The 26,409-nt window shown below is 35.8% G+C and overlaps 1 protein-coding gene and 1 long non-coding RNA gene across 6 annotated transcripts in view; one reads left to right on the top strand and one right to left on the bottom strand.

The window, feature by feature from the left end:
• Positions 1–26,409, top strand: part of LOC137488778 (uncharacterized) — a 385,094-nt gene that overhangs the window by 26,812 nt on the left and 331,873 nt on the right. Inside the window, exon 2 of the long non-coding RNA XR_012397096.1 lies at positions 7,847–7,890. This is a non-coding gene — a long non-coding RNA (uncharacterized lncRNA). The remainder of the gene's footprint in view (positions 1–7,846; positions 7,891–26,409) is intronic.
• shroom3 (shroom family member 3) overlaps positions 1–26,409 on the bottom strand; it is a 150,774-nt gene that overhangs the window by 41,251 nt on the left and 83,114 nt on the right. For all 5 annotated transcript variants that reach the window (XM_073934227.1, XM_073934228.1, XM_073934230.1 and 2 more), the window contains 1 exon segment: positions 13,457–13,555. In XM_073934227.1, the coding sequence (XP_073790328.1) occupies positions 13,457–13,555 (99 nt within the window).

Here is a 26,409-nt window from a genome sequence, read left to right as displayed (position 1 = left end):
AGGAACGTGCTCGAATAGTAGCGGGAAATGGACATTTTTAAAATTTCAGTACTGATTGGTATCAAATTCCAGTATCGACACAACACTAACTTCTATCGTTGTTGTAAGTAAATGTAGTCATTTGGTTATTTACTGTAGTCACTCCACTGTTTCTTTTTTGCTGACTACAATAGAAGATGTTTTGAAGAATGCTTGACTTCCATACATTTTTTCTTTTCCTACTATGGATGCCAATGGCTACCAACTTTCTTCAAAGCATCTTTTATTGTGTTGGACAGAAGAAAGAAACTAATGAAATCCAGTGGACGCGAGCGTGGTGTTGACATATTGCTCAGATTCATCACAGAGTAATGACACCAGAGAACAATAACAGCATCCCATCGTTCCCAGGAGAAATGTTCACACCACGTAACCCGACTCTCAGGAAATCCAAAGGTCTGACCCACAAAAAAAAAAAAATCCCAAACGGGTCTCTCTCTCGGGCCCTGCCGTCGCCTCTTCGGCTGGGCCAGACTGCAGAGGGTGTGTCCCGCTGCTGAAACCTTATCTCACCCACTACAATAATCTGTTTGATCTGAGAGGAAACTGAAATTGGAGAATTGGATTAGACGGGACGGGGGTGTCTGAATGGTGAACTCTGAGATGTGGATGCTAAATCTGTGTGTCTGGAGTGACTGTGTGTTTTTTTTATAGATAGTGTGGGTTGCATCACAATGGATGCTTTACATAAGAAATAATTAAAAATAGAGCTGTGCAATGTGAAGCTATATATATATATATATATATATATATATATATATATATATATATATATATATATATATATATATATATATAATATAGATTAGATTAGATTCATATATATATATATATATATATATATATATATATATATATATATATATGAACCTAATGTAATATATATATATAATATAGATTAGATTCATATATATATATATATATATATATATATATATATATATATGAATCTAATCTAATATATATATATATAATATAGATTAGATTAGATTCATATATATATATATATATATATATATATATATATATATATATATATATATATATATATATATATATATATATATATATATATATATATATGAATCTAATCTAATATATATATATATAATATAGATTAGATTAGATTCATATATATATATATATATATATATATATATATATATATATATATATATATATATATATATATAGATTAGATTAGATTAGATTCAGCTTTATTGTTTATTGTTCATTACACATGTAGATGTACAAGGCAATGACAGCAGTTTAGGTCTAACCAAGTGTGCAATAGCATCAAGTACAGGTTATAGGTATAAGTGCAATTATTGAAAACTGTGAGTAATATTAACAGATGGATGTAGGGCTGCACGATTAATCGAAAAAAGATCACAATCTCGATTTGACCCTACACACGATCTTAATTTAGCTTTTCTATGATTCAGCCAATTAAATTTTCAAGGTCAGGAGAGAGGTTTAAAGACTGTCGCACAGGTCCTCACAGGAACATAAACACTTTCAAATGCCGTTAAAAGTGTCACAATATATTTATAAGGTATAATTCACTCAGAAATGTCATTTCTGTCTTCATGTAATGATGAATTCGCGGCCGTGCAATCACACGTGAGCTGACCGCGAGGCTGTTTGTTTACTGGAGAGAACGCGCAACAGAACCTGCATAGGCTGCGAATAACAAGTAATAAAGTTGTATATAACGCTCGGTTTGTTGCACAGAGCGATCGTTTGAGAGCCGCGCTGAAAGAATGTTTTGCATGTGTTTGTTTTATCATAGTAGCTATGTTTCTATCCACCTATTTTATGCGCATTTTGCATGTGCGCATAAAAAAACTGTTGATGGAAACGCCATGATGCGCATAAATTTTGAAAATGCGCATAAAAAACTTATGCGCCTAACTGGGTAGGATAAACTTTTTATTCGATAAGAAAAGATGCGCATAAACTGCAATGGAAACACTTTTACCGCACAAACTCCAGCATGCGCATTAAAAAAGGTCATGTGATTTTGTTAAAAGAGATCATGTGATACTTAAAATGTGTGTGAATGGATAAAACGTCAGGCTGAGCACATTATAAAACATCTGAAATGTTGTTTTGGTCATTATAAAACACCTTACCATTTCAGTATTATTGTTTTTATATTATTAATGACCTCCAGAATCAGAGCGCCTGTGCTCCGCGTCTGACACCTTCAAACGCCACTGCGCACTCACTGCTCGTCAGGATTGTCTTTCGAGGCGCATTCATTTAGAAAAGATTGATGCAGCTTCTCCTACTGCAGCAAATGCAGTTTTTACTGTTGATATTTGCGCCAGTTAATCAGGAAGTGACGATTTTGTTCGATTTGACTCGTTGGATGGAAACGATGCTTCATTCGCACAACTTTTATGCGATAATCCAGTTTTGCGCATAAAGTTTATTTGCATTTTTGGATAGAAACATAGCTAGTGACAGCAGCCATGAGCTGCACTCGGAAGTGAAAATGAAACTGGCCGCACATCATTTAAATGATCATATCGCATTTTACAGTTATGATTACGACAAGCATTTGATGTTTTTTTTTTTCATAGCTAACACAGTGTTGTGCATGAAAATAAACATTTAACAGTGTCAGTATAACTACGCTAGCTTATGTTGAATATAATGCAAGAGGAAATCTAATAATGACAAATGTCTGATCATGACAAATTTTATCAGTAAAAAAAAAAAGGTCTAATAATGCTGACAATCACATGACAAGCATACTAAATCAACTTACATAATTACATAATTATGAATAGTTGTATTCTGATGTCATCATTTTACTGTGAAATAACAAACAGGACATATTGAGAGTCTGTTCAAGTCCACCATAATGACTGTACAAAATTTAGCATTTTTAGCAACAGTAGAGCTACACATAGGCCTAATATTATCGTTGTTTTTTATCATATCGTCACTTTAGAATTATAAGATTCTATCTGACATTTTTGTCAAAATTGAGTTCTTGAATGACAACTTATTTACAATATGGGATGTTTTACATAAAATTGCTTACATTTTAAGACAAAAAAAAAAACAAAAAAAACACGTTACACACATTTTTGAGAGGTTTGCGTCAGCATCTGCAAGGGCTATGCGACCATGCGCAGGCTGCACCGGAGCATATGCATGCGCTTGACGCAGAAGTATAAATACACTTTACCTACACTAACAGAACAATGAATATGATGCACATAAACCATCAGCACAGTGAAAAACACTGTCACAGATGTCTATATGCAAAAAAAAACAACAACTACTAATATACTAAACCACGCGGACAAGATTATTTGCAGCTCTGCTTGCTCCGAGTGCATCAGTGTTTTCATATCGAAAGTGTGAAGAGATTTTTTTTGACTGAAGAGAAAGTTGTTTGGTTAAAAAAAAAGTATTAGATTTTTCCCCCCTTTCCTTTTTAAATTAGTTTATGCATATTTTAATAATTTGCTTATTATTATTATTATTATTATTGAATATTTAATTTTAATTATCTCTTATTATCGCTGAGTCAGGTGAACTCATATAACATCCCTACTGCTTTAGGGAAAAAGTGTAAGGTATTTAAAAAGATAAACAACTTAAATTGAAGCAAATTTTATATATATATATATATATATATATATATATATATATATATATATATATATATATATATATATATATATATATATATATATAAACATAAACAACAAAGTGACATTTATTTAAATTATTAAAAAAATAAAAGGAATGTAACATCTCACTAATAAAACCCACCGCTACAGACAGAGCTCTTGGAGTGAACAAGATCAGACTGAGGCTATCCAGGAGACAGGTTTATGTTATTAATGTGTGTCATTGGGGGATTATGGGAAATCCTACCTCTGAGTGTGCGAATAACATCGGAATGTTCACAATTCAGGAACATGGATGAAAAACACACATGACAGATGAACTGCCAGTGAACTAGGTGTTATTAACATCCAACAAGAAGAATCAGTTTCAGCGTTACGAATAAATTGAGAGCCAGAAAGAAAAAGCTGAAATACCGAGACATTTTAGACTCATTTCCTGTAATCATTTCATGAATACCTACTGTAAACAACTGTATGATAGCCCATACACATCTGCTATTAACTGCTGGGCCTTTGTGTTGGTTCATTCATATGCATATGCTCAAATGCTTCCAAAACATCACTATATGTAAAACTTCAATCGATCAAGTCAAATGATGTTTAACAAAGCAAAAATTTCTTTCACAGTATTTCCTATAATATTTTTTCTTCTGGAGAAAGTCTTATTTGTTTTATTTCGACTAGAGCAAAAGCAGTTAAATCATTTTAAGGTCAATATCATTAGACCCCTTAAGCAATATTATTTTCGCTGGTCTACAGAACAAACCAGTTACACAATGACTTGCCTAATTACCCTAACTTGCCTAATTAACCTAGTAAAGTTTTAAAGAGACCCTATTATACATTAAAAAGAGTCATATTTTAGTTTTGGGGTCTCCAACAACAGGCTGATATGCGTGCACGGTCAAAAAACACTTTCATTGTCTTATATTATGCACTTATTTTTACCTAATTATCCCAACTACTCCCATATGAATCGTTCAGTGATTCATTTGTTCCCAAAACCCCTCCTTAAGCCTGGTTTATACTTCTGCGTCAAGTGACCGGCGTAACCCACGGCGCAGGCAACGCGCGTGGCTGTGCATTTATACTTCTTCTCTGTCGGTCTGCATTAACACTTCCGAAACGCTAGTTGGCAGTGAGGTGTAAATGTTCCTCTGTGTTGAGTTTCTTCTCTGCTTTTTTGCTTTTCCTGAACACCTCCGGGATGTACAAGTGGCTCAAACTCGCTCATTTTGAGGCAGGAACTGGCGGACGTGCAACAACTTTAACTATGAGGTAAACACAAAACAAAACTTTTTATCCGGAGCTCCTTCACGGGACTCCACACTTGTAAACAATCGCTCGCGCCATTCGCGCGGCTCTCTGTCCCGCCCAGACTCGTCAGCGCTACCAAGCCGACCAATCACAGAGCTTGCGCTACGCGTCGTTGCGACGTGTAGTTACATTTTTTTGAGAGGTGCACGTCAGTGACGGCGATGGCCACGGCGAAGGGCTATGCGTCAGCGCCGTAGCATACGCCGGCGTTTGACGCAGAAGTATAAATCAGCCTTTAGTGCGAAGCTAACCTGGGCTGATTGGACCGAGTACAGTGTGTTGCAATTAGTCAACAGCGTTTCGTGTGAGACAGGGTGAGATGCCCACCACAGCTTATCAACAATGTTGAAGTAGACAGAGTGCATGGCTTATGTGTGAGCATACCTGCCAACACTCCTGTTTTTCCTGAGTCTCCCGCATTTCAAACCCATCTCCTGTCACCTTTCTGTTTTGTTATTTCCCCCCGACACCCCCCACCCCGCGATATGAGAATATAAAGAGTTGACCAGATACACTACAAGTGGTTACAAGTAACAAAACGCAATTAAATACATTATTTGCAAGCTATAGCAGGGCTCGAAATTAACTTTTTTACTTGGTAGCACCGGTGCTCCCAACTTCAAATATTTAGGAGCACCAAAAATTTTTTAGGAGCACCAGAAAAAATTTAGGAGCACCCACCAAAAATGAATGAGCACAGCTGCAAATTGTTTTTTAAGGGATTTATTGTATTTTAAAACAACATTAATAGGACTAACAAAAACCAGAAACAACTATCTAACTAATGCTGCGAAGACATTGATATTTGTGTGCAATAATTCCAAAATGAATGTCTAATAATTATAGAATATTAATGATGATGAAAATGACAATAATAGTAATGAATTCTATTTCTCATTATGATGCTGCCTTAAATGTGCATGAATGTAGGTTATCTGCTATAAAATGTCAGTTACTTTATGAAAAATAATTGTATAGTTTGCATCAAACCAAAATGAAGCATTGCAGTAAGAAATATTTATTTTGTGCTGCTGTTTTTATATACATGTCAATTTAATAAATAATATTTCTGCTAAAAAACAAACAAAATTATAATTATATAATGATTATAATAAATCATTCAGTTCAATGATGAAAGCTGCAAAGCAGTCATCAGTAAATAAATAAAAAAAAATATACACCTTAAAAAAGAATAGACAAAAGAAAGAAAGTGAAGTCTCACTTCTATCACTCTTTTAAAGTTTTGGTTTCAGTTTGTGTCAATTTCAGTCTGAGCTGATCTTCATTTTTCTGTGTTTGTGGAAAAGCTGGCGAGTCAGCCGACCCAATTAATAAGTAGGCAGCGCAAGATTATTGCGCTAACCATCGGCGCAAATCCGGTCTTTGTTATGAGCCGCAGTTTCAGTGTAAACTTAGTAAAGGCGAGCTTCTTCTGACTTTTAGCGGACGTTTGCGCTGAACACGCAGTGAATGCAACACATGGAGATTCGGGCACCTTCTCCAAGAAGCGCGTACTCGATTGATCTCAGCTGGTGGATCATTATTCACCACGTGACGTGTCATGATCGCTTTCATCTGCGCCTCAACTTTAGGTGGGGTTTTCAAACTTGTGTGCTTTAAGTTTTTACTCTTCAGCCGTTTGTATTTCCCGTGGTCATAAAAGCTCCTTCCCTGTCATCTGACAGCGGAATACCTTGAGTGAATGACAGCTAATATGAACCAATATAGCGGCAGGGAAGAGCGATTCAGCACGTTTTTACAAAAAATCAAAACAGGTCGCACTACAACCATTATCAGCAGTCGCACTAATGCTCCCAGATATATTATGAGGTCGCATAGATTAATTTTCGGGCGCATATGCGACCAAAATGGTCGCAATTTCGAGCCCTGTATAGAGAAAACGAGGCGGCAACCATTTTAATCGCACTTATTTACACTTGTGAAATGGAGGAAGAAACTGGTCCATGAACTGTGTACTGTAAAGTTTTTGTCGAGCTCTGACAAAGTCCCACGCATCAATAGTCTTTTCTGATCCTTCCTTTAACAAACAGCCGACAAATTCCCAGTTGTAAGCATGTAGATTCCAGAAGCACTCGAACAGCACAAGGCTGGGCTATAATGCTGAGGTATTTTTGCAAAAATAAACCTCAACCACTGACTCCTCACAGCTTCATCTTTGGGTAGAGAAAATAAGACTAACTTTCCCCTCACACTTCCAGTAATATCCAGCTGAGCAGAGCATCTTCATGACTCGATTCAATCGGGATCTGCTACAGTGTTTGTCTTTTTCTTTGCCACAGTATTTGTGGTGGGGCGGGGGGGGGGGTTCAAATTCCCAGGGTTGCTCGTGCAGCAACGGGGCGGGGCTTAAGTCTTGTATTGATGTCATGCAGAAACGGCTAAAGACTCTTTATCAAAACGATTCATTTGAAGCACTGTGAGTCGACTCTTTTATAAATGAATCAATAGTTTTAAACACAGTGCAATTTCAGATTTAAGCCTTAGCTGGATGTTTCACTTCACTTTGAGCTGTGTTACACACTACATGGAAGGTCATTTTCAAAAAACCCTTAATAGGGGCTCTTTAATTTTCACTTTAAGCTGAATACTAGTATCTTGACAAATATCCAGTAAAATGTTATATACTGTCACATTGGCAAAGACAAAATAAATCAGTTTTTAGAGATACTTATATTTAGAAATGTGTTGAAAAATGTTTCCTTTAAACAGAAATTGGGGGAAGAATATTTATCTTTATATTTTCCCCCCAATTTATTTATAATACTATAATAATAATTCTAATATTTCTGACCTCAACTGTATATTTGTACTTTTAGGTCTTGCTTTACGATGTCTCCAACCACATATTCAGACACCAAAGGTAAGTTGAACACATCTAAAACAGTCTTGGGTCATTTTTTTAAAGCTTGTCAAGAGAATTGAATGTGGCAACAAAACATGGAATCACATTAAGACTTTGGTTTATATGAGAAGAGGGGAAAAATTGGTTGGCGCTAATATTTCTGACTTCAACTTTATAAACTAGCTTTCACATATTTGTGGTGGAAAAGTTTATTTTTAAATGTTTTGATGTCTCTGATGCTCACCGATACTGCATTGATTTGATTATAAAATACAGTCAAATTTAAATTACAATTTAAAATATCTGGATTTATTGTAGTTTGTTAATTTTTTTTGTGTTGCAAACTACTGAATTTAAATTAAAATATATATATAAAAAAACACTTTTTTTTGTACATTTGAAATAATGAAATGTATACATATACACTACCTTTCAAAAGTTTGTGGTGGAATTGTTTCCTTTTAAGTGCTTTTTGTGTCTGATTCTAGAAGGAAATATGGTAAAATAATAGATTTAAAATATCTGGTTTCGATTTTAATTTATATATAAAATAAAAACAAATATTCTTTTTTGTACATTATAATAAATGTTTACATGTAAATGAGCTTTTAGAAGTTTGTTGTGTTTTGGTCTCTCTGATGCTCACCGCATTGATTTATTTATAAAATACAGTAAAATTGTAAAAAAAAAATATCTGGTTTTTATTGTACTTTAATTAAATATAGTATTTTCTTGTGATGCAAAACAGAATTTTCAGCATCATTACTCCAGTCTGCTTAACGCAAAAAGCTATTTTAAATTTTTTTTCTACATTATAATAAAATGTTTACATATAAACTAGCTTTCAAATGTTTGTGGTGGATACGTTTTTTCTTAAATGTTTTTGTGTCTCTGGTGCTAATATAAACACAGTAAAGAATTGTAAAAATTATAACAACATAAACAGCTGTTTTCTATGCAATTATACTTCAAAATAAATTGTTATTTATTTGACGCCACGCTGAATTTCCAGCATCATTCAGGGTTCATACGGTCGTGGAAAATCTGGAAAAGTCAGGGAATTTTAACATGGCCTTTTCCAGGTCTGCAAAAGTTTTAGAAAAACAGAAAAGCCCACAACGTTTTGGAAAACTCCTGGATATTTTTAGACTTGAATATTAGTTGTCTTGACTCCTATTCTGTCCTTGGCCGATCACACTCTCACATAATTAGTGCAGTGTAGGCATTATCTAAATGTTCTTACATGGATATAAATATAAATTTGGCGTCACAGTGGCGCAGTGGGTAGCACAATCGCCTCACAGCAAGAAGGTCGCTGGTTCGAACCTTGGCTGGATCAGTTGGGACTTTTTTTCACTTTCGGAATTTTCCGACAATATCCACATATATGCAGCTGTCGGTAAAGGACCGCACACACACACACACATCGTGAAATGCAGAAGTTTTTTTTCTTTCCATTTGGCGTGTGTTATTAAATTCCATAACATTCTCACCAGTCCTTATTCCTTATTTGCGTCTAATACCACGGTTTGTCTCGAAGGCATGAATGAACTGTTCATGAGTTAAAGTGAAACTGCCGAACTGCAGTTAAAGTCAGGCATCCTGCTGATTTGATTCAGAAGGGCACTTGTTTGTCAGACAGCTCACTGGTCAGGTATACATCCGCGCTGAAATATCAAGGTGAAAGTCATCATAGTTTGCGTAGAATAGACCCAGCTCCCAACCCAACTTTGAGAATAGATTAACGGCGATCATTTTTTTTTATCACCCGATAAATGTCTTGCATTAACGCCAATAATGACCCACCCCTAATTTGAACACCTTATTGTTTTTCTTTTACCACACATATGTAGACATTGCATGAAACATTAGGTCATGAAAATTTACTTAAAAGTCTTGGAAAAATAATAAAAAAGTCATGGAATTTTAGTAGTACAACTGTGTATGAACACTGATCATTACTCTATCACTACTTACTCTATCTTCCGTTTCACACGATCCTTCACAAATCATTCTAATCCTATTTGAAACATAGGAGTGTCACGATTTCGATTTTTAATCGAAATCGATCGAAATTTATGCTCAATTTCGATTATTGAATCAAAAAATAGAATCGTCGATGCTGCCCCGCCCCCATGTCACGTCAGCTTGGCTTGCCAAGCGGGAAAAAAACAGGCTTGTTGAAGTGCTTGTTAAACTGCAGCAGCAGGAGACCCGTCGACAGAACTTAAACCCTCTCCTCTTTCAATGAAGTCACCGGTGTGTAAGCATTTTGGATTTCCAGTGAGTTATGTTGACAACGTTTGTGTTGTCAAAAAAAAACACAGTTTTGCAAGCTCTGCTATGTATGGATTACGTACGGTTCGTCCGATAGACAACACCGGCATCGCGATCCTCCGCCCGCCCCCGTTGCAAATCAGCTCGCGAAAAGTACACATTCAGGCCCTGTTTACACTGTCTTTGTTTTTAAATGGCATTTTAGAACGACAACGATTTGACATCCACAGTGGCGTGTAGAATTTCTGAGCAGCTCTCCTTCCTCTCTACCTCTGAAAATGTACATCACGTGACCACATAGACACAGACGCACACACAGCCATGCGCTCGAGACAGCAGGTCCAGGCAGTCAGAGGACTGCTTCAATCTTTCATTGTACTCTGTCATTTTAGCGAACACCTCAGATACTGTTGGCTGGTTCCTGTTGGTTGTGCGTCTTTTTTTACCAACGCCATTATAACGACACAGATCATTGCCTATTCACGAGTCCCGCAGAAAAAGTGATTGACAGGTGGTAATTATGTGTGTATCTTTCCTTTATTCATTTACTGTATGATTTGTTTATGGGTAAAACAAAGACCATGCAGGTCAGGTAGTTTAAACGGTAGGCTACAAATAATTAATTGGTCATTAATTAATTATTCATAATCGAAAATCGAATCGAATCGTGCCTTTAGAATCGAAAATGTAATGGAATCAAGGATTTGGAGGATCGTGACACCCTTATTGAAACAACCTGTAACATCTTAAATTGTCAGATTTTATTAATTCAATGTTTTCTTACTAATTTCTTTTCACATACTGTAAAAAACCACACAGAATTCAACAAAACACAGACATGCCACCAGTTCCTTTTTTGAAATTTGACATTTTACGTCCCCAAAAAAGAAACCAAGCTCCTGGACGTCATGTGACCTTTCCATCACAGCCTTATTGGGTTGAAAGTGCTATTTGAGACGGGGTCATCTTGCTATTTACAGCGTCTGTACACAGCACTCCAGTTTTATTTACACAGAACAGAGAGGAAAAGAAAAAGAGCAACCAGGGATAAAAAGGATAAAGTACATTTTGGCATGTGAGACAACAGCATAATCTTGCCTTTCTCCGAAAATCCCCTTAAACAGCCTGTAAACAAGTCAGTAATAGTGGATTTAGTGTAAATGGAGACGGGATGCACTGAGAGTCACCCCTAACATGACCAATAAAGCCAAATCTACTTCAGTACTTCCTCTTCCTGTCACAGGCACATTCATTTCCTGTTTCCCACTCAAGATGAAAAATAAAAGCTGTTTCCTGAAAAGCACCTTTGATTAATGATAAGAGATAATATAGTAAAAATAAAAACTCAAACAATTTTTATGTGAAGTAATTGTGTATATTATATTATATTATATTATATTATATTATATTATTTTATATTATATTATTTCACTTTTTTTTATTCACTCTTTTATTCAATCTTATTTAAACTATACTTAAATTTGATTAATTTTAATAATGTAAACTATTATTAAACAACTGCAATAGTTTCTTTCAGAATGCTACAAAAATAACTGTACAGATAAAGGATGCTATCACCTGAAATAAAATCAAATATGTAAAATAAATGTTTAATATATTATGTAAATATTTATATTAATATTTTATTTCAGCAAGTTTCTACAGTTTAAATTAATGTTATAAAATAGAAACAACTAAAAGCTCAAAGTTTAAGATTTAATATTAAGTCTAAACTTTTTAAAAAATAAATATTTATATTATGTTATATTATATTATATTATATTATATCAATTATGTTATGTTATATTATGTTATGTTATGTTATGTTATTTTATATTATATTATATTATATTATATCAATTATGTTATGTTATGTTATATTATATTATATCAATTATGTTATGTTATGTTATGTTATGTTATTTTATATTATATTATATTATATTATATCAATTATGTTATGTTATGTTATATTATATTATATCAATTATGTTATGTTATGTTATGTTATGTTATGTTATGTTATGTTATGTTATGTTATATTATATTATATTATATTCATACATTTTTTTCCCCAGCGACCTGCTTGCTGTGAGGTGACAGCACTATCCACTGTGCCACCGCATCGATTATTATATTATATTATATTATATTATATTATATTATATTATATTATATTATATTATATTATATTATATTATATACATATTTATAATATGTTATTTCAGCAAGTTATTACTTCAAACTAATAAAAATTATAACTACTAATTATAAAACTAACTGAAAATAACTGGAAGCACAAATAAATAAAAGTAAAAATAAAATAAATATTAAAATTATAAAAATTTGTATTAAATATTTATTATATTTTATTTTACACTTATTTATAATGTTATTTTAGCAAGTAACTAGTTAGATGTTATGATATAAACTAAAATAACCAAATACACAAATATTTTATTTAAAGAATTTTTATCTAAACTATTTTATTTTAAAATAAATATTTATATTATATTATATTTATTTATATTAACATTTTACTTTATAAAGTTAATGTAATAAATTAATGTTTTGAAATAAAATAAATATCTAAAAGGGCAAATGAATGAAAGCTTTAAATTAAAATCTAAACTTAATAAAAACAAAAATGTGATTTTCTAGTTTCTAACTAATGTCTAATATTAAAAAAAAAACGCGAGGATCACATAAAAACATTTGTTTCTTTAAAATAAACTATATAATCAGAATTATTAGCCCCCGTTTATTTTTTTCCCAATTTCTGTTTAACGGAAAGAAGTACATAATATTATAACTCATTTCTAATAACTGATTTATTTTTTCTATGCAATGATGACAGCACATAGTATTTCACTATATGAATAATATATATATATATATATTACATTATATAAATTACAATTATTAACAATTTACAACTATAATAATTATCAAATAGTTACCCATTTTTGTATATTGTTTATAAATACAATACACATTTATTTTTATTATAAAAAAGTCATGTTTAAAACAATTGATTAAAATAATATATTATTTAATATAATTACCATGTATTATTTATATATGATCAAAGCTAATATTTATAATAAAAATTATACTGTATTATCAAATACTGTTAATCAGTTATGTTTTCAGATGCTGTTTTCATATGGTAAAATTTTCATACCATTGCACCACTTTTGTTTGTATATGTATGTAGAGTATGTATTTATGTACAGTATGTATGTATGCATGTACATATGTACGTGTGTATGTACTCATGCTTAAACACAGAGATGTATAGCCATACCTGTTTTTAATGCGTAGTTTGACTCCTCCGCTGCATCTGCTGTCTCTGGATGGACTGAGAGGACGCAGGTCAGAACAGCAAAGTCCTGGACAACACTCTCTACAAGCACACACACAAACACAGCTTCAGGTCACGAACTCACTGTATACATGCACGATCAGATGTCCAGAATGAAATGAACCTTCCAGCACAGTTCAGTTCATCAAAACCAGTTCAGAGACAGCCATTATTAGATTATGATGACATCACGACCATGAGCTCATTCAGAAAAAAACAGGTCAGCAACTAGTGTGTGTGTGTGTGTGGAGACGTCTGCATCATGTGAAAAGTTTATGATGAACGAGACTAAACCAGCCTGATTAAACAGGGCTGTGAAAGTGTGTAATTCTGCACATCCACAGTCTAGACGGTATGAGTTCATTGGTTTGTACGTGAGGAGTGTCTGTTTGCTTTTTGAAGAGTTTGTTCATTGAAAAAAAGCCATTAATAAAATGTGCCCTATTGATACCTTAAAGATACATATTAGTACCTCAACGCTTCAAAAGGTGTACTATTGTACATTTTCTGTACTAATATGTGCAGTCTAAGACCAATTTGTTCGACCTTCTTATGCTGTGTTCACACCAGACGCGGAACGCGCGTCAAGCGCGAGTGATTTACATGTTAAGTCAATGCAAACGCGCAAATAGACATCCTACGGCGCGATACGCGCGAATGGCATGGCGTGAATGACGCGATTGGCGTGGTGCGAATTGAGCGTTTTCGCGTTTGACGCGCTTAACAAGCGTTTCGCGCGAATCTCTCAAGTTCGAAAATCTAAACTTCAGCGGACATTCGCACCGCGTTAACCAATCAGAAGCTTGCTCGTGTGGGGGCGTGATTATGACGTAGAACCTGTTGATGGTGTCCCGGGGGAAATCCACCAGGCAACACCGACAACAAGTCATCAAACTGGGCTTGGCTCAGTCATCCAGGTTCAGTTTCTGGAGGAGTTTATGAGCTCACAGAGCTGGATGCACCTCTGAAAGGATGTAGTGGACTCAGACACGGTCCTAAATGTATCGACGCTGTTTTTCAGCCTTCATAAAGTACATAAACACTGTTATTTTCTTCATAAAATCCATGTTAGCCATTTAGCAACGAAGCTACAGTCACCGGGCAGACAGAAGCCCTGCCCATCACGCGAATCCGCGTCTGTTCTAAAGTGAATTTGATGCGCAAATGAAGAGGATTTGATGCGCGAATGAAGCGGAGTTTGACGCGTGAATGAAGCAAGTAAACTCAAATAATCACGCGGCTATTTACGCACTAATAGCGCGATTTTTCCGCACGTTCCACGTCTGGTAAGAACATAGCATTAGAATTTTTAAAGAGGTGGTCCACTACGATATCATATTTTAAACTTTAGTTGATGTGTAAATAATGTAGCTGTGTGAACATAAACAGCATCCCTGAATGCAAAATGCTCAAAGTTCAATGCAAAGAGACCTTGGTTTTTAAAGTTAGCTTAGCAAAGCCTACAATGAACAAATTTTGGGGACTACAAAAAAAAAAATTCGGGCTTGTGCGATCCCAAACTTGTGTTTACCGCGCACACACACTGCACAGCTAAAGCCTGATTTATACTTCTGCCTCAAGTGACCGGCGTAACCCACGGCGCAGGCAATGCACGTGGCTGTGCATTTATACTTCTGCGCGCTCTCTCTGTCGGTCTGCATTAACACTTCCGAAACGCTAGTGGGCAGTGAGGTGTTAATGTTCCTCTGTGTCGAGTTTCTTCTCTGCTTTTTTGCTTTTCCTGAACACTTCCGGGATGTACAAGTGGCTCAAACTCGCTCATTTTGAGGCAGGAACTGGCGGACGTGCAACAACTTTAACTATGAGGTAAACACAAAACAAAACTTTCCATCCGGAGCTCCTTCACGGGACTCCACACTTGTAAACAATCCCGGCTCTCGGTCCCGCCCAGACTCGTCAGCACTACCAAGCCGACCAATCACAGAGCTTACGCTACGCGTCGTTGCGATGTGTAGTTAGATTTTTTGAGAGGTGCACGTCAGTGACGGCGATGGCCACGGCGAAGGGCTATGCGTCAGCGCCGTAGCATACGCCGACGTTTGACGCAGAAGTATAAATCAGCCTTAAGGGGCATGGCCAGAGGCACTGTAATGTTACAGCAGAGAGAGCTAAAATGCTATTCAAACGCTGCTATTTCCACAGAGCTTCTCTCCTTCACGTGTCTGTGTGGGACTGACTCTATAATGTTCATATGCTGAGTTGTTGTATGTGTATTTGACAAAGGAGGCTCGGGCCAGTTCATTCACCACATGCTCGCATCGATGTCCTGCAGTGAGTTTCTATTACACACTGTCTGTTTACACTTGCCATGCTGGCAGAGGTTTTTATTTACACTAAAAGCCCAATTCACACTGCATATGCCGACAATCACCAGCGAACAACCCTCCACTGCTCAGGCATTTACATAGTGAAAAGCATTATTTCAGCCTGTTCAGTTGGCAAAAACAAGCTCCGACATGCACAGAATTATTGCATACTTTTTTTTAATGTAGCTTTAATACTGAAGTACAAATATTCGCTACTTTTCCACCAAGAACAGCATCTAAATACACTTTTTGTAAAGAAAATGTTGTTTTACATGTAGTAATTTTAACATTAACATCTGTCAAATAGTTTTTTGTAATCTAAGGAACTGTATATGATAAAGTGTGAAGAATACACTACCTGACAAAAGTCTTGTCGCCTATTTAAGTTTTAGGAACAACAAATTAAAACTTGACTTCTAGTTGATCATTTGGCATCAGAAGTGGCTTATATGAAAGGCAAAGGCCTCTAGATTACGATTATTTTACCAAAATAAAATATGACCAGTGATTTAAATAACGTAATAATAAAGTCATCTGGAATGGCAAAGAAATTGTTCTTGCAGAACTCCCAGAGTTCATCAAAAGTCTTTGGATTGAAATGCCTTCTCCATTTTACACCAGATATGCTCAATAATGTTCATGTCTGGTGACTGGGCTGGCCAATCCTGGAGCACCTTTATTTTCAGGAGCTTTGATGTGGAGGCTGAAGTATGAGAAAAAGTGCTCTCCTGCTGAAGAATTTGCCCTCTCCTGAGGTTTGTAATGTAATGGGCAGCACAAATGTCTTGATACCTCAGGCTGTTGATGTTGCCATCCACTCTGCAGATCTCTCACACGCCCTCATACTGAATGTAACCCCAAACCATGATTTTTCCTTCACCAAACATGTTTGATTTTTTTTTTGTGAGAATCTTTGGTCCATGAGAGTTCCAGTAGGTCTTCTGCAGTATTTGTGATGATTTGGATGCTGTTGAACAGTTGATTCACTGGAAAAATCAACTTTCTTCCACTTTTCCAAATGGAGTCAAGTAGAAGTCAAGTTATGATTTGTTGATTTTACAACTGGGATCAACGACAAGACTTTTGTCAGGGAGTGTATTTTATATTTTCTACTGTACCCCTTTAACCAAATGTATTAAAACTCTTATGTTATTCCCAGAATTTGTCTGAATTTGAGCTAAAAATGCCCGACAGATGATTTTTTTAGACTAAATGCTAGTTGTTGTTTTTTTTGACAGAAATAAAAACATACTGTTGTTGTCTGTGTCTCTTTAAATGCAAATGAGCTGGGCGTCGGCTATCAAATTTTTAAAAGTATGTCATAACCCTAGGAAATGTATTAATAAATCTATTTTTTTATGATTATATATTTTTATTTAGCTTTTTCAAGAGTTAACAATACAGAAGATCAAAACAAAGCAGCAAACAAACTAAATTAAAACCCACACAGTATATAAAATAAATAAGCAAAATAAAAAGGGAGGAGATACAGTATAAACCAGTGGGAAAAAAGACATTTTGTCAAATCAAATCAAGTGGTACTGTTTTAATATAATTCAAAAATGGATTCCAAATCTTTTTAAATACTTGATCTTTTCCTCTCAAAGAATATGTGATCTTAATAAACCTATTTAACGGAGACATATAGTTATATTTATTGGTATAATACCAGTCTTTATTCATAGTACTAAGTAAAAAGATACTAACAGACATGTTAAATATACCATATTTTTGTTGTTAAAATTATTTGTAGATTCAGTGTCAACCAATTTCTTGCAAACAAATTTAAATTTGAATTTTCTTGTTTTAAATTTTAAGTAATTGTGAATGACTTCAGAAAAATGTTTAAGTAGTTAATTTATGAATTTTACTTAATGCATTAATAATAATATATTAATATTTAACAATAATTATTTATATATTTAAAGAAAGCTCTAATCTATTCTAATAAATAAAATCAGCAGATAATTTTATTCAGGATTATTTGTTGAATAAATAATTTGAAACAACATTATTTATTTGGAACAGCAATATTTTGTAAAATTATAAATATAATAATAAATAAAATTATTACACAGAGACACACACACACACACACACACACACACACACACACACACACACACACACACACACACACACACACACACACACACACACAAACTCTTACTCCTGATATCATAAACTGAATGTTTGTTTGTTATAGAAGGTAAGAAAATATTACAACAACAAGTGCTTTGAGTGTGTATTAGTGTGTGTTTGCCTGTGTACAGTATCTTCCACCCAATCTGCAGCGACAAGAGCTTAGACAGCAAAACAGCAGCCAGCGGGCTCTCTCATCTCTCAGAGAAACCCAAGTAATGTTGAAACGGCATTCCTATAGTTAGGCAGTGTGTCATCACTCTCCTTTTAAAGGCTTAACACACAGAAAATAAAAGACAACAAACACAAAAGACGATCCAAACAAACCCAACAACAATGTTTACTTAAAGGGACAGTTCAGCTAAAAATAGGTGTCGTTCCAAACCAGTAGGACTTTCTTTCTCTAGCATGAGCCATTAATATGGAAAAATAAATAGTTTGGACTATTGATGCACAATAAAATGTTTCCGCATCGAAATTGCAATAGTCACATCACAGGATGTCTAGTCGGGATTATATTTGACAAGCAGCCACAATAGAAAACAAGCATAAGGAGTCACTGCACAGTTTATGTAATCCATTAAAAGAAAAAAAAAAATGCTCATCCAGAATTACTTTTATAGTGTATCCAAAACAGAACTACTTGGGGAGATACTATCAGTCTAATTTAATTTTATTTGTACAAAGTAGTGTTGTCTAAAGTAACGACTTTGGTACCAATCAGTACTGAAATTTAAACATCTGAGAGCTGTTGAGCGAAATGACTGATTAGCTGTAAAGTGTATCTGTTCACAGAGTCCAAACACAGATACATGGAAGTAAAGCATTGAAAGCCACGTAGATCAGTCAACCAATCAGCAGATCGATCATATGTCAGCTCATTGATGGATCGAATGATCAACGCAATTTTTAAACGACCTAGTGTCCGTGTATCTGTGTTTTCACTGCATTTAAACTGCAGATCTTGATGGTCAATTCTAATTTTGTAACTCTATCTTTTTTTTTTTTGACGACCAGCTTACATTATCTTTTAAAACTGACTCGTATCCAATTGTCTGCATTTACACTGCACAAAGCAAAAGCACAATGACCAGAAAAAAAAGAGCGGGTGCTGACTGACAGCTAATAATATATGAGCGCTCTTCATTCCTGTATTTATTCTGTTTAATGTTTTATTCTTTTTGACGAGTAGTTTTTATACTATAGTTTGACATAAAAGTTCTCATTTGGCCATCCTCTTTTAATCTGCACCCAGCAGTTCATCAACTCCTTCAAAAACTACACCTGGAAGATAGAGGCTTTCAGCAGTGCAAAAGCTGGATTTATACTTTCGCCTGGTGCCGCATCGCGCACCTCTGCTGACTGCACACGCACCCCGCAAAACAGACAAGGCTTTTATACTTGCCGTGTGATGTTCTTTAAAATAACAGGGGGTGGTCAAAAGAAGCTGACCATAAAGTCAGAAGGATAAACAGAGAAGTAGGAAGTTTCCGCAACTATGTCATATCTTTAATATCATTCAAGGTTTTTAAACTATTTTTATTGTTTTTATAAACTATTTTAATAATTATAAGGATTTTTATAATTTTTTTAATCAAACTTTAATGCATCACTTGCTTTTGTTCATGTCTCGGACAGTTTTTCCTATTAATGTTTAAAATATTACTGACGAGATTATGGGCTGCTCTACAAATATATATTTTTTATTATGGCAAGAATAAAAGCAAAACGGCACACTTACTAAAAAATACAATGTTTTTTTTTTAGCCCGTTCCACAATTCACACATTACTGTCTGGCTAGTTTCTGTCCTATACTTATGCTAAAAAGACAGTGATGGTCCAACACTCCTGACCATTATCACCAATAAAGCCTAGAAAAACAGGCCTTCAGTATTCCTTTCCAGTCATCACAGAAATAATTTGTTCCTTAATTATAGTTTTGTAACTAATAAATTGTTTTAAATTCAAAATTAAACATATATATCAGTGTAAACCTTATGACTGGTGGAAAAACATATTTCTGTAATTGTGTACCTGCATCTCTTTTGCCATGGCCTCTTTTGGCTTTAATAAACTCATCCCTCAGGTTTTTCCAAACCTTTTACAAAAAACTTTCTTCCTTTCACACGGCTGTTGCAATTTCTAGCCAAGAATTATTGATCATCTGGTTATCTCTCTGATCACGGATCATAAAGATGTCTGTACAGGCGTACCTGTTTAAGACAAACTCTTTAAAGTGATTCTCATTCAACTCAAATCAGTTGCAGTGCCTTACGCGCTGTTCGCTCATGTCTACAAAAAAAAAAAAAAAAAAAAAAAAAAAAAACTTGTGCTCCGCCGGCCGAAATCATGTTGCACGCACCCAAAGCGAACCTCCGCAAACCCCACGTTGACGTCACATTCGTCGTGCACACTCAAGCGAACTAGTGGACGCGTTGAGCATAAACCAGGCTTAAGCCGAGCCCAGTTTGATGAGCTGTTGTACGGTGTCTCCAGGAAAATTTCCCCTTAGGACACCATAAACAGGCACTACGTCATAATCACGTCTCTACAAAAGCAAGCTTATGATTGCTTAACTTGGCACGAATGTCCACTAAAGTTTAAACTCAAACCCACAAAACTCTCGATTTGTGCGAATTGCACCACAGGATGTCTATTTGCATCTTTGCATTGACTTAGCATGTAAATCACTCGCTCTTGATGCTTTATTCGCATCTGGTGTGATTGCACCATTACTCTAGCACTTAATTCTCTGAGCACAAATAAGTTCCTTTGCATAATTGGCACTTGTGTCTACTGCCTCTTGTTGTTGAATTGCTGAATGCCTCCTCAACTGTAAGTCACTTTGGACAAAACCATCTGCTAAATGTAAGTTTCATGCACATACGCTCCCCTACAAAACCCCCCCAATCAATCTAAAATGATGAATTCCTTCTGAATAGAGCTTTTAATTTCTTCTGGTGTAATTAAACTCAATATTTCGCTGAAAAATAGTGTCGCAATGTCAGTTTTGTCCAATATCATGCAGCCCTAGTTTGGTTGTTTGAGCGTGAGAGTTTTTATTTCATGACCATCTCTTTAAAAGCGAACAGCGTGTCTCATACCTCCCTTTAAAACATTCTTTCTCTTTTAAAGCCTGATTTATCGCTCTGTCTTCAGAAGGGTGTGATCAGCTGACTGCGGAGTGTTTCACAGCTAATAATATCTCTATTAATCACTGGAATGAACGGACGTTTGCTGGAGTTGATGCAGAATCTCTGATCAGCGCATTAACAATGGTGATTTAAAGCGCAGCATGTGTATCTCTGAACTCTTCTGCTCAAATGCCCTCAGCATTCCTCACATACCTGCCCCTTAGAGGACCTCGCTGGTCACTATAGAGATCTGAACAGCATGCAACTTCCTGTAAACCCCCCAGCACTGTTCAAATGTTTACAATCAGGATCAGTTTATTCAGCCAGGATGCATTGAAGGCACAATATGTATATAATTAAAGGGGATCTATTATGGCCCTTTTACACAAAATTTAAAATAATGATGTCTCTATAGTGTGTGTGTGCAGTTTCAGCTCAAAATACTACACTAATAATGTTTTATAACTCTTTGAAACTGCCCCTTTTAGGCTTTGATCCAATATGTGCTGTTTTGATGACTGTCACTTTAAATTCAAATTAGAGTGTGCTCCTTTCAAAAGTGGGCGGAGCTACATATATCAGTATAGGTTGTTTTCAATCACGTGTTTCTGGTGCACAAAATTCAGATGGAGGGCAGTAGGTAAAAAACTGAATGGAGACATAGGGGAAAGTCCGTATTTTTGGGATTTATACAAGATTTCATTAGAGATATAAATAGAAAAGAAGCACATATGTTGGGCATGATCCTTATATCAAGAAGAAGGCCGAGTTTATACTGAACTAAAATATTTTTGCCTGTCATCGAGGCGGTAGATACTGTATAAGCTATTACGTTACATGCAGAGTACTCGCGGGGTCTTAAAAGCATTGAAAAAGTCTTGATAATTTCAAATTAAGGCCTTAATAGCCTTGACTTTGTTATACAAAGTCGTTGATTTTGTTACAAATGTCTTAATTTATTTATTTATTTTTGCCTTTTCTAGGATTAAAGTTTATACCATAACAAAATTAACTGTTACTAATGTAGGCTAATTAAAAAATTCATGCAGCGTAATGTTGAGTGGGACAGAAAACAGGACAGAGATTTCATTACTGCGATTAAGGCCGTACTGACACTAGGTACAATTGCTTCGAACCGGGCCAAAGCACGCTTGTCCCCCCTCCCGTCTCCCCTGACGGCCCGCACTCACACAACAAACGGGCTTCGGCACGCTTACGTCATCGCTGCTGCGCTGTTCAATGAGAAGCGCTCTCTCACTCAGCAGCACAGTGGAGAGTTCTCTAGTTATATCGTTTCAGTCGTTTGTTATGCAGTGACACTCCGTCAAATATTTCGCCAAACAGTCCTTAGGGATGCAGTGACATGCAGTCAGATATTTCGCCAAACAGATCCGCCACTTTTGGCGCTCATAAACAATCATAAAGCCCTCGTGCTGCAGGAATGAGGAGGTCTGCTGAAGGTGCGCAGCTGTCGTGCAGTGAGGGGTTTGCGTCTTTAATAAACTACGGCAGTTTGCGTTCACTGAACAGTAAGAATGATTAATAAATCATATGAAACAGTCCCTTAAAAGTCACGTCTTGCTTTCAGTTTCGGGCTTTGGCGCGTTTTGCACTCACACACAAGCGTACCGTGGAAAAGCTCAAGGGATCCGCGCTCAGGCACACCTCTTCCAACCGGGCCAGGGCCGGCCAAGTGAACCATGCTTGATTCAGTGCACTAATACTTCTCAAACGATCCGGGAAACAGGCCTGGGCACGGTACGGATGGCATAGTGTGAGTACGCCCTAAATGGCAATTTGTATAAGTGTGGTGGTTTTTGCATCTGAATTGTTTATAACACACACATTTATACACAGTTAGGCCTGCATATAATCTTGATTACTGCTGTCAAACGAATCGTTCCAAAAAAAAAAGGTTGTACATGGATGTATTGAATGAATGTTTATTACATGTCTACATTTCTTATATTAGCCAATTTAAACAAATTTAAACAACATAAAACAGACACATTTTGGTGTTCTTACAGCGATTCCTATGTTGAAGAACCACTTTCTGCCCTCCATTTCGCGCGTCATCAACTACATGAAAGTGTATGTGACAGGCCTTTGATGGACTTTACTTGGGCTTCCCAGATATATTATCGGCTGCCCAAGTATACTTTTTTACTATTATTATCATCCTTTTACAATTTTTTTATATCCGCCTGAGATAACCAAATATTCGCGATTGATTAACCAGAAGAAAATTGCCTCTTGTTCACCAGTTTTGTAGGCTACTGCTGGTTCTGTGTGCGCAAGAACGGTCAACTCTCCCAACAGTCACATGCTCTGCAGACCCAGAGACAAGCCTTTTTGGCACTTTAAAAATGCATCCGGCCGGGGTTTCTAAATCTCCTAATGTCCAGTATTAAGCTTTCGCCTTAGAAAGTTGTCATTAACTGTATGTGTTTTTACATAACCTTTTTATTCAAACATATTTTCGCTTAGCTTCACAGCTAAATGTCCATGCAAAGCCACGAGAGCGAAAGAAACATTAAACAGTTAATTCTTTAATAATCCACTTAGAAAAACTCTACTACATACTCGGAGAAGATGAAATGACATCTGAACTGGCTGCAAAATATTTGTACACTATTTGAAATGGTTAATTGACTAATTTGCCTTATTTAAATAATATACACTTATCATTCAGTGTTTCCTCTAGGATTTTTTTCCAGCTGTGGCGGCAGGCCTTTTACACAGATCTACCAACTACCTGTGGCGTTATTTCAATGACAAATGGTATGAGAGCAGTATTACAAGTCGAGATCGCATCATGTAATACAAGCATTGCTTGCATTTGCTTGCACAATGATTTCCTCTGTTCATGCATAACTTCTTGCACGCCCCTTCAAATATACAGTGCGCTGCTCAAATGCCTTTTCTTGTGCGCTCTCAAATAAACATTGCTGAAGTGCGATTTAGTGTGTTTATGAACGAGTAGGTCTCCAATATTTATTAGATTTGGTAGAAATATTTATGAATGTCTCCAACAGACCTACAGAACGGCATTAATGGCATTTTTCCATAATAGGCCCTCTTTAAATTATCTAAAAACCACTAGAGCAGTGTTTATATATATATATATATATATATATATATTAGGGATGTAACGGTATTGTAAATACCGTCATACCGCAATATTAAATTTTTTCGATATTACCGAAGTCGCATGACTCGGTAAAACTATAGGTCTTCTGAGAAAATTTGCTCAGGCGAATGAAGCGAACGGGAGGTAGCTGAAACTTCATTTCCCATCAGCCCCGGCGTGGCCATAATCCTTTGCGGTCTGTTGTCGCTACAGATCCAGTAATGCGGAAATGGAGTGTGCTGCTAGTAGCGGAGATGAAAAAAAGATGGAAATGATTGAACCTAAAGCGGGTGTTGTCGCCGCGCGCGTGCTGAATAGCGGTGCTGTCGCGCGCGTTCTGATCAGCTGTGTTGTGGCGCGCGTATTGTAAAGCGCCGAGGGGGGGTTGAGCGCGCATAATCAAGAGAGGTGTTGTCGCGCGCCTACTGAAGGGCTGGACTGGACGGAGGTTGTGTCGCGTCGCGGGGGCACTTTTGATCGTTTTGGAAGGGCATTTTCTATCCAAGACTAAAAAGGGCATGTGCACTGCACAGGTTGAGCCCTATGTGTGCACGTGCCTGCAAGTTGGGGAATACGACTAATAACAGTCATGGGGACTGCAGAAACACAGCACACTGTTCAGATTGATGCAGACATTGACTTGTACCGCAAAGAGACCCTCTATCTCACTCATGTTTTGTCTTCTCAAGTGGGGGAAAGACAATGCACAACGTTACCCACTGCTGTCAACATGGACCAAGTCATATCTCTCTTGTCCCAGAAACCTCAGTCCCAAATGAGAGGGTTTTTTTCTGTTGCAGGGGACATTGTAAATGCCCAGAGATACCAGCTTTTACCAGATTATATTTATATGATAATTTTCCTTTAAACCCATCTCTATCTAAGTGAGTGATTAAATGTTAAATGTGATGAGTTTTCAACAATACTAAATTGAAACTTTATTTTTTTACATGGTTTAATAATTTTTTGTCATTAAAATTGAAGTTCCTGTTTCAAAGCTAACAGATAGATGGCTAATTTGTATGTCATTGACACTTTTGGCACTTTTTTGGAGTATTTTCAAAAGTTTTTTTTTTTCCTGTAAATGATTCAATAAATACCGTACCGTGACATTCATACCGAGGTATTACCGTACCGTGAAATTCTGATACCGTTACATCCCTAATATATATATATATATATATATATATATATATATATATATATATATATATATATATATATATACATATATATATATATATATATATATATACATATACATATATATATATATATATATATATATATATATATATATATATATATATATATATATATATATATATATATATATATATATACACACACACACACACACATACATATATATATATATATATATATATATATATATATATATATATATACATATATACATATATATATATATATACATATATATTAGGGATGTAACGGTATTGTAAATACCGTCATACCGCAATATTAATTTTTTTCGATATTACCGAAGTCGCATGACTCGGTAAAACTATAGGTCTTCTGAGAAAATTTGCTCAGGCGATTGAAGCGAATGGGAGGTAGCGAAAACTACTGTTCCCATCAGCCCATGCTTGACCATCATCCCTTGCGGTCTGTTGTCGCTACAGATCCAGTAATGCGGAAATGGAGTGTGCTGCTAGAAGCGGGGATGAAAAGAGCTGGAAAACTCTAAGGCCCCGTTTACACTAATGCGTTTTAGTTTGAAAACGCATAAGTTTTGCTACGGTTACGCCAACCGTCCACACTACGCCGGAGTTCTCGAGCGCCGAAAACGGAGCGTTTCGAAAACGCAGGAGAGGTTGTTTTCATTCTGAAACGCTGCTGCTCAGTCTCAGTGTGGATGATGGAAAACGGAGACGTCTGAAAGCGGAGGCGGGGCTGCAGACGTTCGCCTCTCTGATTGGGGCTTTTCCTGAATATTAAGTAGCCTAACACACAGTTCAGTCCTGAATCTTCTCCGTGTAAGTTCAGACTTCGCAAGTTTTGATCAAGGCTGCAGTCTCTTCTTCTCAGTTTGATATGGAAAAGCAGACTATACCGAGGACACGGGTAAATCTTTAAAGGGAACAGTTTACTTTATAACTTCATTCACATCACCCTGGCTTCGTTGTTTCACTTTCTCA

This window comes from Danio rerio, chromosome 21 (assembly GCF_049306965.1).
Source record: "Danio rerio strain Tuebingen ecotype United States chromosome 21, GRCz12tu, whole genome shotgun sequence".
Taxonomy (NCBI): domain Eukaryota; kingdom Metazoa; phylum Chordata; class Actinopteri; order Cypriniformes; family Danionidae; genus Danio; species Danio rerio.
Note: the sequence above shows the minus strand (reverse complement) of the source record. Positions and strands in the feature narration are given on the sequence as shown.